The sequence below is a fragment of the Pelmatolapia mariae genome, linkage group LG1 (assembly GCF_036321145.2).
Source record: "Pelmatolapia mariae isolate MD_Pm_ZW linkage group LG1, Pm_UMD_F_2, whole genome shotgun sequence".
Classification (NCBI taxonomy): domain Eukaryota; kingdom Metazoa; phylum Chordata; class Actinopteri; order Cichliformes; family Cichlidae; genus Pelmatolapia; species Pelmatolapia mariae.
The window spans coordinates 28,842,015-28,860,547 of NC_086227.1; the positions used below are offsets into that span (position 1 = coordinate 28,842,015).

The 18,533-nt window shown below is 40.0% G+C and overlaps 1 protein-coding gene across 1 annotated transcript in view; it reads left to right on the forward strand.

The window, feature by feature from the left end:
- The first annotated feature begins 381 nt into the window (after positions 1-381).
- LOC134630572 (transmembrane protein 266-like) overlaps positions 382-18,533 on the forward strand; it is a 50,709-nt gene continuing 32,557 nt past the window's right edge. Inside the window, exons 1-3 of the mRNA XM_063477973.1 lie at positions 382-1,182; positions 1,939-2,076; positions 13,129-13,320. Coding sequence (XP_063334043.1) covers positions 2,063-2,076; positions 13,129-13,320 — 206 coding nt within the window. The 5' untranslated portion in view covers positions 382-1,182; positions 1,939-2,062. The remainder of the gene's footprint in view (positions 1,183-1,938; positions 2,077-13,128; positions 13,321-18,533) is intronic.

An 18,533-nucleotide genomic window follows, 5' to 3' on the forward strand; every position in this document is an offset into this window, starting at 1 on the left:
ATAGATATCTGTTATCTTGTTTTTTTAAACCCACTATTGTTGAACGCAGTGTGCATCTTTGAAAGACAGCCTCTGAGCCCACTAGGTGCTAAGCATCCGTCTTCGGTTGTAACTACAGGCTAACTACAGTTAATTTAGATCACCGGTTTTCGTTTTTTGCGCACACCCTGAAATTGCGCCTCAGCCTATAACATCTCCAGCAGCCCACGTCCAGGCGTGTTTAAATAAAGGAAGAGACGCTTCAGTCTGATTGATGTGCGCTTTAACCATCGACTGGCTAATCCCGATGAATGACAAACGGTTAAGCCAATTGCTGTAAAGGCAATTTATATTCCCATAGTATCTTTATTTTGGGAAACCATAAAAAACGCTCATGACACGGAGAGAGACGACCAACCAGGCGTAAAGCTAATAAAATCATCTGTGGCGATAATCCGCTCTCAAATTGGCCTCATTCGGGAATTGAGAAAAATTACTCTCAGGCTTTATTTTTCTCTCACACATACATACATACACACGCACGCGCGCGCACACACACATCCACCCCACGGCCAACATTTTTAGACTGCTATGTCGTGACCGGAGCGATGCAAATGTCACACGATTCGCTGGCTACTGTCAGTCTACGGAACAAAAACGTCAATGTTTTGGTGGCCTTTGGATGAAATTCGCTTCGCGTTGCCCGGCTGCAGCTGTGGAAGGGGGTCGTTAGAGACCCGAGGCTTCATCGGGGCTCGCTTCAGCACCTGGACAGCTCCCCTCGCAGGGTTCCCCGCTGCGCTCGCCGGGGAAACCCTCGGCTGGGGAGCGGAACCTGGATCTGGATCTGGATCAAGCCTCATCAATCTCAGCGAGGAGGAGGCTGCACTTAAAGGGCCGTTATTTCACCGCTCTGATAACAATTACAGCTAATATGATCTTGCCGAGTGACGATGCTTCTTGCATTTGAGCTTCAGCCCCTCTTTGGTTTTGCACTGAAATCCGAGCAGCGGAAGCAGCAGCAGCAACGGCGGCGGTGGTGGTGCTCGTCCAATGCAAAAGTGCTAAGGATAGCTGCAGCCTACACACCGTGTGAGCCTGCTGCTGCTTCACTTACGTTGATCACCGCCGAGAGAGACATTTCTATCAGCAAGGGGGCAGCGGGAGGCACAATTACCCGTCAACAATGTAAATCTCACACAGGTAGGTCCTTCGTGCCACATAATTCATGTAAGTGCAGAGTGGATCTGTTAGTAGTTGCACACACAACTGTCATTTAGTTTCTCTCATGACAGCAAGTGAATCAGTGCAGGTTTATATCAGGTGCTATTATTACTCTGATGGAGCGTGGGAAGTCTGACATGCTTCCAACTCTGTTGGAGTGCTAAATATTTGAGAGAGAAGAGAAGATAAAAGCTTTATGACTGAGCAAAAGTTTACTTTTACACAAGTTTTACTGTGTATTATTTTGAGATTCTACTAGTCTTTTTTCAAATAACCGCACAAAATGTAGACTTCAGATTATTAATATTTGTAAATATTATAATCTGATTGCCACTTTTGAAAACTTGCAGGGCTTGCACAACAGATATTTATCACTATGTTGTGAAGAAGCTTAATTTGGAAAGCCAGTTTGATACACTATCAAATGTTAGATCACTATAATAAAATGTGTTGGCCACGAGTTATGTGTTGGAAGCAAGCTGCCAAATTTTAAATTTTTCCAAGGCGTTAAAGAAAGACGACAATTTAGAGTAAGTAAACTGTAAATAAATTAGTGCACTAAAATTGTGACAGTGTTAAAACTGGCATTATTAGAGTGTTTAACAGTGTGCGTGCACAATTTTGAAATTTGAGGTGTGGCTGATTTTACCTACATTTACACTTATATCCATAAGTTGTTAAAAAGGATACTTGTATACTTTATGTACTGTACTGTAATAAATGTATTCTTCTCAGGGTTCAGCATGAAAGCAGCATCTCTCAGGTGGGAAGCTGACCTGCAGCACTAAAACAGACAGAAGTGAGTGGAAACCTTTTGACAACCTCCACCACATCTCTATCTCCTCCATCACCTAGGATCATGGCTAATTCTGAGTAAGTACAGCGTACACACAATTTTGACCACTGATTGATTTTTTCTTTTTTCCTCATTATCTGTTAAATTTGCAAACTGGTATACCAAAAAACTGAACTCCTACTCATTTCCTGTCTTAGAAAAAAACTCAATCAAAGTGTCATTAAATGACAGAAAATAATCACATAAGCGCTACACTGTGTCAGCTGGACATAAGACTTTTTTTTTTTATCACTCTTCCTTTTTCTTCTTATTTTCCCAGTGTGCCCATCTTTTTTTTTTTTTTTTTTTAGATTTTCTCATCTTTTCTCTCTTTTCTATATCTCTCCTCTTTTGCCATTTCCCGGTTTTCCATCTCCATTTCTACAATAATGATCTTTATTCACTCAGACACTGCGCCCGTTGAGGTATCTCTGACCCTCCTCACTCTGAATGCACAGACACATGCTGAAATGCAGATTCATGCAAACACACCTGCACAATGCTGACTATAGAGCGTCTGTTCTACAACCGTAAACGCAGGTCACTATGTTAATATCTTCTGTGGAGCAACATCCGCTATATTCTTTATTGTGCCCCGTGACCATTACAAATGACCACAATTCTTTCAGCATACATCTCCACCCCCAGTTTTCTCCAAGCTTTCCCCTTTTAATCTTCCCTCTCCAACCTGTGTACTAAGAACAGCTGATGCACCACTGAGGGAACATGCTGTAGCCTGTGTGTATGTTTTGAATGTGTGAAGGCAAAGTAAGAGATATGGGAGAACGCTGAAAATTATTATTCTGTGTCACTTCATGATTCTGCTGGTAGTATGACTCTGTAATTTGTTTCATTGTAACCAACTGCATTTATTCTCTTGACCTAGATGAATAGCTCTAAAGCTTTGCTACATTTGCGCTTTTATGAGAGAACCGGTTCTGCTGATGGTCCCATATGAAGCACAGCTCAGCAGCTCTCAGTAGCAGTGCTGTCTCATGTTGTGTTTAAGGTGAAACGCATCCTAAAACAGATGACTGTGGCCCACATTTGCACTCGAAACTAATGATTACGCAGTATATTATAGGCAGAATGAAAAAAATGTAATATTTTTATTAACATCCAGCCACTTGTGCACTATTCACCACCTCATCTTGGTTTTTTAAGATGAGATGTCACCGGATTTATTTACATTTATGTTTCAGGCAAATTTGCAAGGCTGATTCTACATTAGCACATATTTTCAGCTTCATAACAATTTGGTTTAAGTTAAAGCGAAATTTAAAGCAAGTCATAATAATTATAAAATACACAAATTCATATATAAAAAACTAAACCCGATAAAACCAAAAACATACACCGAGAAAAGCACGGAGAAGGAGAGAGACAGCTCATGATCCAGAGCATACCACATCATCTGTCACATATGGTGGAGGCAATGTTATAGCATAGGCTTGTATGGCTGCCAGTGGATCAGGGTCACTATTGTTTACTGATGTTATGACTTAGGATAGAAGGAACAGGATGAATTCTGAAGTGTATAGGCTATACTCTCTGCTCAGATTCAGCCAAATTAGGCTCGATTGGACTGATGGGATGCCACTTTGCAGTGCAGCTATATAATGACCCAAAGGATACTGCAAAAGCAACTCAAGGGGTTCTTAAGGCAAAGAAATGGGCTATTCTTTAATGGCAAAGTCAGTCACCTGATCTCAATCCAAGAAAATAGCTTTTTCGTTATTAAATACAAAGCAGAGAGCAGAAAGACCCACAAACAAGCAGCAACTGAAGGTGGCTGCGTCATCCTAATGGAGGAGATCTGGTGGTGTCCATGTGTTCTTTCCTCAGGCAGTCATTAACGTTCTATTAATCCGAGTGTAGAAACAATCCTAAATATTAAAATTATGTTAGTTTGTCTAAAAAATATGTACATAAATATACTAAAAGTTCCATAATTTCTAAAGACTTGCTGTATTTCTTTCTTAAGCCCCTTGAATTGAAGCTAAAAGTGTAATCTAGTTACTTACTTTCCACCACAGCTTTATTTTTGCTGCAGTTCCATATTTTCTTACCTAACAATGCTCGAGGTGTGTAGCTTGACTGAAGCTTTAGAGAAAGATGTGCTCATGTTCACAGAGTCTCACTTTGTGGAAATAATTTATACAGTAAACTACATTTTAGTTTAGATTTTCCCTTTTGGAACTTTGAGGGTTCCTTGAAGCTCGACGGGACCATTCATCTTTCTCACCCCATTGCTGTTTACACTGATGTTAATGCAGTGCTAGTGGGAGGTTGGAGAGGCTGTACCGTTTTTCTTTTTTAGTTTGGAGGGTGGGAGTTTATATGCTCATCATATCTTTCTGGGCTATTGGAAGAAACGCTGTCTTTGACCTTATAATCCCTTCATTCTACTATACTGATGTTATATGCACCTATGCACAATAACAAATCTGGGTCACGGAATCTCCATTCACATGGTGCATTAATTGTTCCTGTAAATATGGTTCACCCCTTGCAATTTAAATACAACACAATAAAAAGACATAACTGTTTCTTCTGTTTTAGCTATACTTCATGTACAGGCGACACCTCAAATGCACTCCTATGATTTCTCTTATGTTTGGCAGTGCAGAAGAAACCACTGTTAAAATCAGCTTTACAGGTCTACAGAACTCCGTGTTTCCAGCCTTTAAAGCTTTCAAGACCAATTTTCCTTCAAGTGTCTGTAGAAATTAAAATAATCTATTATTGGATACTGACACAGTGTAAAAAGGTCCATGGACCTCTCCATTATGAGGGAGACATCTGCTGTCTTAGTCCTGCCCCACAAGGGTCTCTGTGTCTCCCGTGTCTTCTGCTGCTTGTATCTGTAAAGGTCAGATAAGAGACTGGTCACAGCAGGGCCAGAACAGTCCATTGTGCAGTCTTCCAATTCATCATAGGTTAATCTGCAATATTATTAATGAGCTAATGTGCCTGGCAGACTTCATTAATATCCACTGGCATGAAATTATGCAAGTTTTTCTGGAAGTTGAATCGGGTTTTCTAGGAAATTACCCAAGGCAGTTTGTAAATTCTGCAGAAGTGACAGGTACTACAAGCTCGACGTTTTGTTAAACACCAAGATTTGTTAGCAAAGTTGCTGCTTTGAAAAGACTGGTGGCTGTTGGCATTGTTGTTTTGGAAAGGCTTGATGGATGCCAGAATCATAAATTCTGTCTTTCTTTTTCCTTATGTGTATTACTTTGTCTGTGAGTCAACATTAAAAATCATCATTAGACTTTTGCTGTCTTGGAAGCAAAAGCATATATTATGTTGTATTTAGTATGGAATATATTTTATGTAGACATATATATAATTCAAATATTGTGTCTTACTACAGGATATAACTTGTGAAATACTCTACAGCTGGTTGTTCCAGACTCATGTGAGATGATGAGTCTGTAACACTAATACACAATGATGCCCAGCTTCTCCAAAGTTCTCCACAGCAGCTGGTGAGAGCAGTGAACATCTGCTTTTTCTTCAGTGTTCTGGCCAAGTTTGGGAGTATTTTAGATCCTCAGGCGTTGGCCTCAAACAACCCAGTCTAACATGTGTGTGTTGATCTTGTAGTCCACCGAGGCCATAATCTGAGTGGAGTGTGGTTCTGTATAAAATGCACCTGGATGTTTATATATTTTCTCTACACCCCCAGACTGTGTATTTGCAAAGCTGCCACTGGGCCTTTGGAGGGGAGGTGATAGGCAGCGTAGCACCTGTGCTTGATGTAATGTTTGCGCTGAAATGATGGCTTACAGTTTTTATGTTTCATTTTACTGATAGATGCGTATGTTTACACTGTATATCAACACAGTAAAGCACAGCAATGTTGGACATATATTTCACAAATTCCCATTTTTATGGCAACATTTTTCTCCGTACTACATACTACCTGTGCACATGTCGAATCCAATAACACCACAACACTTTATCACTGCTAATGTAGCGGTGGTTTTTAGATTGTATTTCTTATAATTCAGAGTTTGTAGTTGGACTTTATGATTTATTGAAGTTGCAAAAAAGTAAATGCAATTATGAAGTGAGTTTAAAGTCAAATTGATTCTAAGTGTAGGCTTCCATACATTTTAAAGCTTTTTTTTTGCAGAGAAACCCCAAAGTCCCTCAAGCCCAGAGGTGTCCCATCTTCTATAAATCGAATTGAGTCTATTTATCTGTTTATTTTTCAAAACTTTTATGGAAGGGAAGCTCTTGAGGAACGGGACAAAGATATTTCAACAAGAGCAATTTATCTACAGCTGCATTAGCGCTTCAGTTTATGCTTTGAGCTAAATGCTGACTTCTGTATGTTATTATATGCTCACAATGCTAACATGGCATCTTAGTTTGGTGTAATAATATGCTAACGTTTGCTAATGAGCAAACTGAGGCTCATGAGTGAGACGCTTTCACATGTTTGAGGAACAACACTCTTCGGTGCCGCCGGCCCACAGTTACTTAACATGACCTTATGTTTTGCTCAGTGAAATCCCTTGAGCAGCTTTTGTCACACAATGACCTTTCATACCTGGCCCACAACACCACAATCCACTATTTAATTTTATCTGCCACCCTCAGGGAGACCTGCTCCCCTGAATATCACTCCTTTCCTGTGGGTACTCTTCTACAGTTTGCAGTCTTGTTAGTCTTTCCATGAAATAATTTCAGAATTTTGCAATTGCCCCTTTCTGTTAGATAAGAGCGTCATGGTTATCTGGAAAGGTCAGTATTTGTATTAAAGACAGCAGAAATGTTTTTATTTTTTGCACTTGGATAGAAACAGAGGTATATTTGCCTTTTAGGTTTTCGGGTTCATTGGATTTCATGTTAATACACTGAAGACATTACCATCTTTAATATTAAACAATTATAATAAAGCTGCAGCAAAGCGACATTTTACGCAAGGAGATAAATAAATTCTTTATGTAATATGTGTAATTATTAAAGCTGTTAAAGTCTATGATGTAAACTTAATTGGTCCACTTTTTCACTCTTGCAGTCCAGATAAATATAATAAAATGGGCATACACTATAATAGATGACATGCACAGGAAGGTTTTAAGTTTCACAGAGTGAAGCAGGAAAAACTAAGATGAAAAGATTTCTCAAAAAAATCTTAAAATTCACGATAAAGCCCTTTCCCTTAGATATGAAAATTGCTGAACATTGTGGAAATCCATAGCCTGGGTCAGCACCTTTTCCTGATATCTTGACTGCCAGCCAGGCAGAGCACCAGACACATGGGCCGCTAGGCTCTGGACAGCTTGTGTCTGTCATGAGTAGTTATGTGTATGGTCCTGATTGTTTGGGAAAACAGCCAAACCTGCTGCTGTACTGTGGATGAGAGGTGGTATGGATGAGATGTTGTTTGCAGGAGAAGAGTGGAGTAAATAACTATCAGACCTACACACTACGGTATCATATCGAACATATCCAGGCTCAAAGTAAAATATGCCTGCAGGATTTTGTCACTGAGGCATATAGATACATTTTTACAGTACAACAGTATACTCCATCTCATGTGCTATAATGGAAGATACACCCCCCCCCCCCCCCCCCCCCCCCCCCCTCCACAATGCATCTCATTGGGGTTTAGTGCAACACTGGTCACAGAGCAGTAACGATGATGTTGCATTACAAATGTTCTCCTATAAAAAAAAAAGGAAACACCCAAAACCCAACGTGTAATCTCTGGTCTTCAGGCAAACATCTGCTAACTTCTCCCAGGTTTACAATTATGGATATGGATTATGGATGATTATAGATATTTGTGCTTTTTTTCAACTTTTGGAAAACTTGTTTACATAAAAAACTACTCTCCATTTTCGAAACTTAATGAATGTTCAGATCTTAACGCATCTGCTGCTTCACAGTTATTCCTTTAAGTTGTTCATTATTTTATGTCCCTACACGTATGTACTGTACCTTTTCTTTAGCAAAGTCATGCCATGTTATGAACAGGGTAGAAAGAGCTGTTGTCTGTTATTCATTTTTAATGATGTAATATCCATATATTTCACTCATATAAAACATATTGCATTATTGAACATGAGTCAACAAAATAACAGAATAACCTCTAGTCCATATATTCATAACTATAAAGAATAAATATCGTCAAAGTAATGCAAGGCCCTCTTGCCAAGGGAAATCATCCCTTCAAATTGGGATGAGGACAGCTGCTTTGAGACTAGACGGCAATAACACTTCTAGAAAGTGAAGCCTTTTAATAATGAAAAACCAAAGACACTGTTCTCAGAAACTCCCAGAAACTCTGGTCTTTATTTATTTTATTTTTTTATTAAAGAAGGCTTCACCATTATTTATATCAGTATCAACATAAAAACATGTCTGTGCATTATTCTGGTGGCTATTAGCTCCTGGTTGTAACTTCTCATCAGTCAAACAAACTACTTCTGCTTGAACAGCTGCTTGGAAAATTCATCTGGTTGTGGTTTACTGACTTCCTGCCTACATCAAAAGAATTTGGCAAAAGTTTTTGTTCTTTGTTCTCTCCTCTAATTTGGTTTGATTAAATGAAAAAAAGGACATTCAAAGATTCACTTATTCCTTAAGTAATTTATATTCAGGCCTTGTGGAAAAAACACATCATGATCTATTCCGAGTGACTGGTGTCTATTTCTGTCTTTCCCAAAACCTCAGTTTACACAGACAAAGCGTTTTGGGGTCACTGATCACATCCCCCATAAATAATCCTTGTAGAATACACCTCTTGACGAGAAATGTAACTCATTCAACTTCTGTGTGAGTGGTTGAGTTTCCAAACGTTCTCGTTACTCTCTTGTTACCTTTATGTGTCAAAAAACACTCCAGTTTGTTGCTTTTTCATGTTACAGTTACATAATTTAAGAAGCAACAAATTGATAACAGCTTGGTGTAGCACTGTAATCCAGTTGGATTTGTACTGGTGATACAAATATAACCCTATTTAATATTATTTTTTATAAATCAGAAAGTGGGTTTGGGCATTACATCTGCATACCTTTCAGTATGTAGGAAATGTATATGTCTTCACCAAACCTTATAGCAAAGAGCTATTGTTTAAAACTAAATTAAAGTAGTTCTCTAATAATTAGCTTTGGTGTATTATGCTAGCATTGATTAATGATGGTGTTGGTCTTATGCAGATATGCGGAAGGCCCTAAAGAATGCTGATAAGCTACTAACTCGACAGCCAGAGATTTATTACCAACTACCCATGTATGCTTATCCACGGGGAAACAAGTGGACAGATTTGTTCTTTTGCAGACTTATCAAGTTCATTTCTTGCAGTTCCTTCTTCCCCCCCTACACATGAAGTAGAACTTCAAATACAGGAAACTGATTGAAAAGTTGATTTAGAGCATGGTTTTCTAAGTTCTGGGTGCTGAATGGCAGTTTAGCACAGTCGCCACAGCAGCCACAGCCTCATGTTAGATTTGGCAAATGTTTTATGCCAGATTTCTTTCTCTGATCGAACCCTAAAGTGATTTGTGGATCCTCCTGGAATCAAACCAAAGACCTTTCACTTGTTTGTCAAATATGTAAACCACTACACTACGGAGCCACTGAGTCACATAACACAGAGAGGCAGAAAAAAAATGCATCAGTCACTTTTAGTTAGTGTTTGTAATGTTCCATTTTATACAATGGTGGTTTATGTTGGCAGGTGTAATTGTTGTGCTACATTGTGGTTTTTCAGCCTTTAGTTGGGTGGCTGTTTTTCTTCTGACTCCAGCTGTATTTGTGTATGTTGGCACTGTTGAGTCTGCAATGATGGCGTGAACAGAAGTGTTAATACTGAAGAGACATGATCCGTTGGTTTCATTCTGTGCTGTTATAATATGACATGACTGTTGAATGGATTAAATACACAGTGGTGGAGTCTTTCCTTGCCGTGCTTGCAGGCCACACAACATGTTACCAGAGACTGCCACTGAGAACCCAGGCTTAGAAAGATGCAAGAAAGTTTCAAGTTTTCTTCTGAAAAACTTTCATGTATTATCTGACTAAAAATACACTTAACAAAAGCCACAGCTTATGTTAAAAAAAGGAGCAGGACATTTGATTTAAGTTGTTAACTAAATTGACCCAGTTCACGCCGCAAATCTTGAACTTCTTATTTTGAAATTTGCAATTGACAAAAACAGAGGTCAATGATGTCATAACTTGCCTGATTAACTATTAACAGTGCTGTCAATATGCTGCAGTAATAAAAAAATCTAGGTAGAAAAAAACACAATTTAAAAATATAAAACCATCCTCCTGCAGCTCTCCCCTCTCTGTTTTAAACCCCTCCCACCAATAAATAAAAGAATAAAATAAAGATTTGTGTTCATGCACTGTTCTCTGCTTAACCACTTTACAACACCACTTATTATCTACTTTGTGGACTTTTTAAGTCTCTTGTACAACTTTGTAAAGTGTTTTAAAAGGAACTGTGAGTCTCTAAAGTATGAAATCCGAGTCCAGAGGACGAGCAGAGGTCAAGTTCCCTCACAGACCACTTGAAGATTATTGTGGCCATTCTTAAGGTTATTATGATTTTATTTATCCAGTAATTTTTAAAACATGTCACCTATCACAACTTAAAGTACTTATTTTCTATTTTAATCAGGCAGTGTTGGTGCTTTGATTGACAGTAGAGAAAATGACATGCTTTATATTTGCTATTATTCACTTTCCAAAGGGAGTTTGTTTTTGACTAGTAACATACTTCCCATTGTTAAGGTCACCGTGAGTCAGAGTGCAGATCAGATCAGCCTTGGTGGGTTTGTTGACTTCATCTTGATTCCCACAACTGGCTGCTACCCTGACACGCACACACACACGTCCTCTAACTGCCCAGGTCACTCCTGATTGCATCAAAGTTCTTTTAGCATCGACATTATCATTGTACATTACAGTAAGGGGGTGCTGTGTGTGGTTATAGTGTGTGTGTGTTGGGGGGGGGGGGGGGGGGGGGGGGGGGGGCTCCATTTGTCTGCATGCATATCTGTCTGTCCTATCCATCTCCTGTTTACCTGGTCGTCCTTTCCAAAGGGTATTACCTGTTTGTCAGATTGCATGTCTCTCCTCATTTTCGTTTTAGGTCACTCTGTGCTGTCTGTCACAGCAGTTTGAATATGACTGTAACAGGAAAGAGTGTATCCTATATAACAAATGGCTGCTGGGAATACCCTTTGTATTCTTTTGCCACACAACCATTATCAACAATTAATTTTTTTGAGTGCCTCAGCCGTGATGTAAATAGAGAGTAGGCGGAAATATTGTGTGACCATGACATACGATGGTTTATGTTTGTTAGTATCACATGCTTTTGCAGCAAAATTTTGAGAATTCAGTGTCGGTCCTGTGCTTAGTGGCCAAATTTCTCATGTCGCTACCAGCTTGAGAGCCTAAAAAGATGGATGTCATTTTCCCTCAGTTTGTTCCTGCTCTGTCCTCATTTCTCTTCCTTGGTGAAATAGAGCACAGGGGCCTTTACTTTTACCACATTGTTTCTTTTCCTCATCAACTTATCAGCTCTACATTACCATTTCCTTTTTCACTTTGCCCTTTCTGTTGTCAGGGTTCCTTCCCCGTGTCTCCTTCCTGACCCCTTTCTCTCTACCTCTCTTCCTTTTTATCACTTTTACTTTTTTGTTGCATCTGCTTCTCACTTTTAGTCCTCCTCCTGAGCCTTTTTAGTCTTCTCTCCTCATTTGTCACTTTTTCTTGCGCCTGTCTGGTTCTAGCCGTAATTGAGCTTTTTTTTTTTTTTTTTTTTTAAATAACCCCTGGTTTCTTTACACTCACACCACTCCTCTATTTCCCCCTTGCCTTTCACCTTTTTTTCTGACTTCCTTTGACGTTTGAAGGAGAGTGGGGATCCACTCAGCTGACAAAGAGAGAGGCAGTGACGTCACAGCAGACATGATACACCAGCATCTGCTCTGGTCTAAAAATACACACCACAGGGCACACACAGTCAGTCTGCAGCTGCACTCAGCGTTTGTTTTCACCTACACGCTCTGCTGAGATGGCCCAGCTTTTACACAACTGGGGCTTGTGGGCACGCTGGGCTACATGCTGCTGGCCTTAAACCGAACACCCAAGATGTGTTCAGATATTAAGACTCCAGGTTGATGCGGGTGCTGAAATGAACCCTGTGGAGGCTGCAAGGAATGTCAAACTGTTCAAAGCCCTTATTGCTGACTGATAAAATCTGTGGCACTTAGATATCTTAGAAAATGTTCAAGATTATTTTTGGGGGGAGTTTCATTTATAGTAATTGTTTATTCATTTGTCACACCAATTGTCTGTTATTGTTGTCTGTTCAGCAATTTTGTGATAAAAATATTTATACATGTCTGTAATCCGGGTGATACAGTTTTACTGATAGAAGGAGAACTGTTCAAAACAGTTGTGCTTATTGAAATTTAAAAATAAACTAAAGTGCAAAGTAAACCTGGGAGCGATTGAAAGTTGGGACAAGCATTTGCAGTTGTATGGTTTCAGTCATGTACCACTATAAAAAACGAAACAAAGCAAATACAAGTACAAAAGTGCCCAGCTGCTCATTACTTAAATGGTGTTCAGCTGTTTAGATTATATAGTAAGCCAGTTTGAGGACAGCCACTCAAACTTTCAGTGATCTTTTGGAGCAAGGGGCACCTGTATCTCTGCTGCTCCTTAACAGTGGAGTACATACTGTAGTCGTTCTTTGGTGCTGAGTGGGTGTTAAACCTCCCCAACCCTATGCTTATTCCCTAATGCCATTACAGTAAATAAGAATGTTTTCCTTGTGAAGCTGCTGGGCAGCATAATAATAATAATAATAATTATTATTATTTTAATTGCACCACTTTTTTGATACATACGTGTCTTCAACAAACCTTGCCTATTTTCTCTGTAAATTTTTCTTTGCCATCAATGATAAAATTATGAGTTTGATAAAGGTATCTGAAAAATGTGATCATTTCTCAAATAATACTTGTATTTTTCTGTTTTTCTCCACTGCGTGCTTGTCTGTGTGCATGTCATTTGTCTGTTTGTTGTTTCTGGCATGTAACTAGCGAAGTGGAGCAGGCAGGTCTGTCAGATTTGGAGATCATCTCCCAGCCGGTGGAGGATGAGAACCAGTGCTTGGCTCCTCCAGTCCAGCTGGTGAGTTTTGGCTACAGAGATCTGCCCCTTGCAGCTCTGGACCTCTCCCTGGCTGGCTCACAGCTGCTCTCCAATGCAGATGAAGATGAAAACAGGGAAGGGTGAGTGAAACTTGTGTTTTATATGTATATATGTAAGATTTGTTTCTCTGAACTCTGTGCTGTCCTATAAAAAACTGCATAAAACATTATTACTTCTATTGGAATTAAGAGGGTAAGTATCAACGAGGTACTGCTAATCAAATGTGCTTGATTAACTGATTATCAGCAATTGTGTCCACCTCTGTGAAAGCAGATGTTTGGGCAGTTTGCTAGTTGAGAGCAGCAGGTGTGTGTTAATCCAATGCAAATAAAAAAAATCGCCAGTAAACTTTAAGAAGCATGATAGTAAATTAAGAAAAAAGACTGAACAAGTGTAGCTTGTTTGGATGGGTTCCTAGGAGGAAGCCTCTTCTCTCTAAAAAGAACATGGCACCACATCTCGGGTCTGTAAAGATGCATCTGAACAAACCACAAGACTTCTGGAACAACGTCCTTTGGACAGACATGACCAAAGTGAAAATATTTGGCCATAATGCATAAACATGAATCAGTTTTGGTGAAAATTAAACACAGCATATCAACACAAATACGTCATACCTCAAGCACAGTGGTACTGGGGAGATGATTTGGGCTTTCTTTGCAGCCGCAGGACCTGGGCACCTTGCAGTCACTGAGTCAGCCATGAACTCCTCTGTTTACCAAAGTATTCTTGAGTCAAATGTGAGGCCATCTGTCTGACAGCTAAAGCCTGGCCTAAATTGGGTCATGCAATGATAATGGCTGAAACAGAACAAAATCAAGGCATTGCAATGGCCCACTGAAAGTCCAGACCTCCACTTATTTGAGGTCTAGACTGCTGTGGTGGGACCTTAAGGGATCTGAGCACAAACTAATGTCCACAAACCTGTATGAACTGAAGCAATGTTCTAAAGAAGAGTCATACAGAAAACCATTACTTCACGTTATTGCTGCTAAATGTGGTTCTAAAAGCTACTGAATCATGTGGTATACTTTTTCACAGCACTGCATACCTCATACCTCAGTCCCAGTTCTTCTATACTGTTTAGGTACAGAACGTAGGTATGTATTAGCACATTTTGCAGTCCTATATTTATATGCACTTATGCTGTTATATATTTTTATTTCATGTGTACTGTACATGTATACACGTGTCTACATTTTATATTTAGAGGCATGCAACCTTCCAGTGTTAAGACCATTAACACAGGCATTGTGGAACTGTCTGCGGTTAAGTTTACATAAAACAGCAGCCACTGTTTGTAGACTTACACACCAACACACACACACATGCACACGCCCCATCACACTTGCATAAATGCCACATGGTATGCAAGATTATCATCCATCATGTGTTAAGTCTCCCGCCCCAAGTCCTTGACTTGCTGTCCCCGTTGCTCAGTATTACGTCCATTTATCATTAAGTGACAACCTCTGGGTTGTCCTGCGTCCATAAGTTAACTGAGATCAATTCATCATTTCAGGCTAAATATCTGCCCTCCTCGCCTGCCTGCTGACAATAGGAGCCTTTATTGTAAGTGACATTTTACAGTGCATGAGCCAGAAGCCGATAGTATCACACACTTAATTTCTTTTACTGTCTAACTATACATGCTGTCACGTTTAATTACTTTATTGAGTCCACAGTTGATCAAAAGTTGGCAGTTAAAGGTTGTACGCCTCCACGCTTCCAAGTTTTCCTTAGTCTTTGATGTTTAAGTAATTTAAATCCTGAAAATGATCAAAAGCTGTTCCATAATGATTTGTGCTTTGTATCCATATTATACAGTAACTAGTCATTATTATCTTTTGTTTTTTTTCTTTTATTCATACTTTTCCCTATGACTGGGAATCCTGGACTTTTCCATGATTCTCAGGTAAACTTTACGAAAATGGGACTCAAGTTTAGTTAGAATCAGAATACTTTAAGGAAATCATGTGGCTACAGTTGCTCCAAGACAAAGTACTAGAGGTAGCACTTTGTAGTAGTAGTAGTACTAGTACTACTTTATTATAAAGTACTAGAGTGTAAAATGTTAAACATATCTCAGTTACTGTGAGCGAAACAATATTTCTGTCTCAGTAATTGTGTGATACTTATGAACTGCTGATCACAGTCCTTGTTATTTTATCCTTTCACATGATTGTGCAAATTTTAGGTTTGACATATGGATATGAGGTCAGATCACAGCTGTCTTTGAAATTAGTCACAACATTAACAACCTTTTTTTTCACCATGCAAAATCTGCCCACTGTCCAGTCTTTGCATTCTGTCCAGCAACTGTGACTCAAACCTGGCTCTTAGTGTGAGATCTCACTAGGATGCACATAAACACCATAAGCTGTACTACAGGATCCAAAACATGCACACATACACAAACACACACAACATATCCATACATGCTGCCTCATCCAAGTACTCCGTTTGACACCAAATCAGGTCTCACTCCATTGGTTCGCTTCAGTTAGCCTCTCATGGCCAGAAACAGATGGATTTCACAGACGCACCGTGCTGACACTCACACTGCGCCAGTATTACAACCAGTACAGTCCTTGTGTGTCCTATTCCAGATCAGGGTCACTGGTACCATGCATTTCCTTCCCTATACATAATGGATAGATGTTTCAGTGTTTGTTGTGAATGTGCTGTGACACCACCAGCTCAGTGTCTGGATTTGGTGTTGTTAGGAAACACTTTAGTGTACAGAGATGAATTATGAATGCAGCATTTCCTATTGTAGCTCAACCTGTGACATATACCTGGAAGGTATTTCTTAAACCAAGAGTTATCCGGTAACTGGGTCACGTCCCTGCCGTTGTAATCACAAAAATGAGAACAGCAATCTCTCCAAATGAGCTTGGGTTTGAGGGCATGAGACTAAATTTCTCCTTCTGGTCCAGATGCTGAAAAACTTTAAGAAGCCCTGCTGTAAGAGGCTAGAACAACAGATTTAGCAGACAGCGTTCTAAAGGTTATTTTACCAGTGGGCTCAATTTACTCAAAACGCGCTTAGCGTGATGGGGTCACTATTTCATATTCAAGCCATTAGTGTAAAACGTCTGCCTGTAAAAACGCTGCCAGTGGGAGTTGTAAAAGTCATCATTCTTTCTTTTAGCTTTAATGAAATTCCATTTAAATCCACCAGGCATGAGCTTCAGTAACGTGTACTTTGCATCTTCTCTAAACCTTAAACGATGTACTAATCTTTCAAATTAATCACTGTTACCGGTCCTTGTCTCTGGCCTTTGGTTTGTCGGGTTTGTTAGGATGTTCCAATATCTCCTCCTTTGTGGCTAATGTGTAGAAATTTAAAAAAACCTTTGCTGTTTATAGGTCTCCTGTCAGATCACAGTTTTTTTCTAAACTATGATATTTTGAGATTTAACAAAAGCCCTCTGAAGTAGTCATAAGCAAGCACTGGACGTGAAAATCGTAAAATATTTAAAACACAAAGTGCCTACTGACATTAAGGCCATTAGAAAATGCAAGATGTTGCAGGTGTGTCCAAATGAACGCGTCACTCAGCCTGACGCCCTCCAAGACCCGAATCTATTTTATTCTGTGGGTTTCAGCACCGCTGGGCTTTCGGTGATTACGCCTGTGCCTCCGTCTCCTCATTACCGTATCGATCTACCTTTCAAAGAGACAGCAGCCATTAGCCCTCCTTAAATGACATTCACAAACATCACGCCCCATGCCCCATCATCATGTTTTACTATGTTCTCCTGCGGCAGTGGGCAGCTTTCTTAAATCAGCGCTTTCACATCACCTCCCAGTGAGTTGACTTTGTTGGGTCGTAACAGTGTGTACGCACCATCCTGCCCGTATCTGTCTTCGCCTTCAGAATGCAAATGGGAAACACTGGAGTGCATCTACCAGAGTGACTGATGGGTAAACTCACCTTTAGGGAAATGGGGCAGGGGAAATGAACCTTTCTTATGGGCGTGAGGAATGATGAAGTGAAGTTGAGAGGAGGCAAGACAGCGGCAGTGCGATGGCAATCCACAGTCATCAAAATGAAAATGTATGTCGGAGAGAAATCTGTTGGCTGCTCCGCTGACTTTACCTGGGAAAGTCGATTGCCACCGACACCACACCCCCGCAGACCCCGCCACTTTCAGTCTGCATTAGATGGCTCATTGGCTTTCTGAGAGTGAAAGAGCGTCATGAAGAAAACCGTGCATGGGAAATGTTTAGGCATGCTCTGTAGCGATGTTTGGCAAAACGAGAGTGCACGCCCATGAAAGTGAGAATGTCACAAGCATGGTAGAGGTGTTTCATCAACAAGGTGATGGTTCATTGGATGAGGGGCTGAAGTTATTTTCAGTGGCAGTTTGGGAATGTGTCGCTGTCAGCTAAACTTTTCTCATGTACTCATTCCAGAAAGAAAGTGGGTGTAAATGAAAAATATGCAAATTCAAAACAGATATGTTTTCTCTTTAAAGACACGGTTTACAGTAAATTTAATGTACCAGCTTGCAGCATATTTTAAAGTTATTGAACTAATCACTTTTGCTGATGAGATCCTGAAATGAAAATCTGCATGAAAAATAAATCACACATTTATATGTTGGGAGTGGAAGACAAGGCACAAGCTGTTTTTCCTTTTTCCTCCTCTCACAGATTTACAGATTAATTGCAAAATGAAAAGCAGTTTGTGTTATTATGGTTTGCCAATACTATAAAGATGCAGCGTGTTTCATAGCAGGATGCAAGCAGAGGGGATTAATCAAGAGAAAAGGCTCCTGTGTCAAGCTGCCACTGTGTGATGAAGCACCTACTGTCAGGCATGTTCGCATATCATAGCCTTTAGCATTGTGAAGGTGGAGCTGACCTTACTGCTATCTCTCTCGTATAGTGTGCTGCCCTCACTTCACACAGTGGGAAAGTAGTCACTCACAGATCGCCGCTCATTTATTTACTTTTCCTCTCTCTTCCTTACACACACACACACACACACACACGCACACACACACACACACACACACACACACACACACACACACACACACACACACACACACACACACACACACACACACACATGTCTGGTTTGCTATCCTCGTGGGGACATCCCATTGACATAATGCTTTCCCTAGCCCCTTACCCTAACCCTAACCATTAAAAATAAATGCCTAACCCTAACCCTTACCCTAAACCTAACCATAACCTAATTGTAACCCTGACAGTAAAACCGCATTTTGAGTGTGAAAATTGCTTTCAACCCCGAGGGGACCTGGATTTTGGTCCCCAC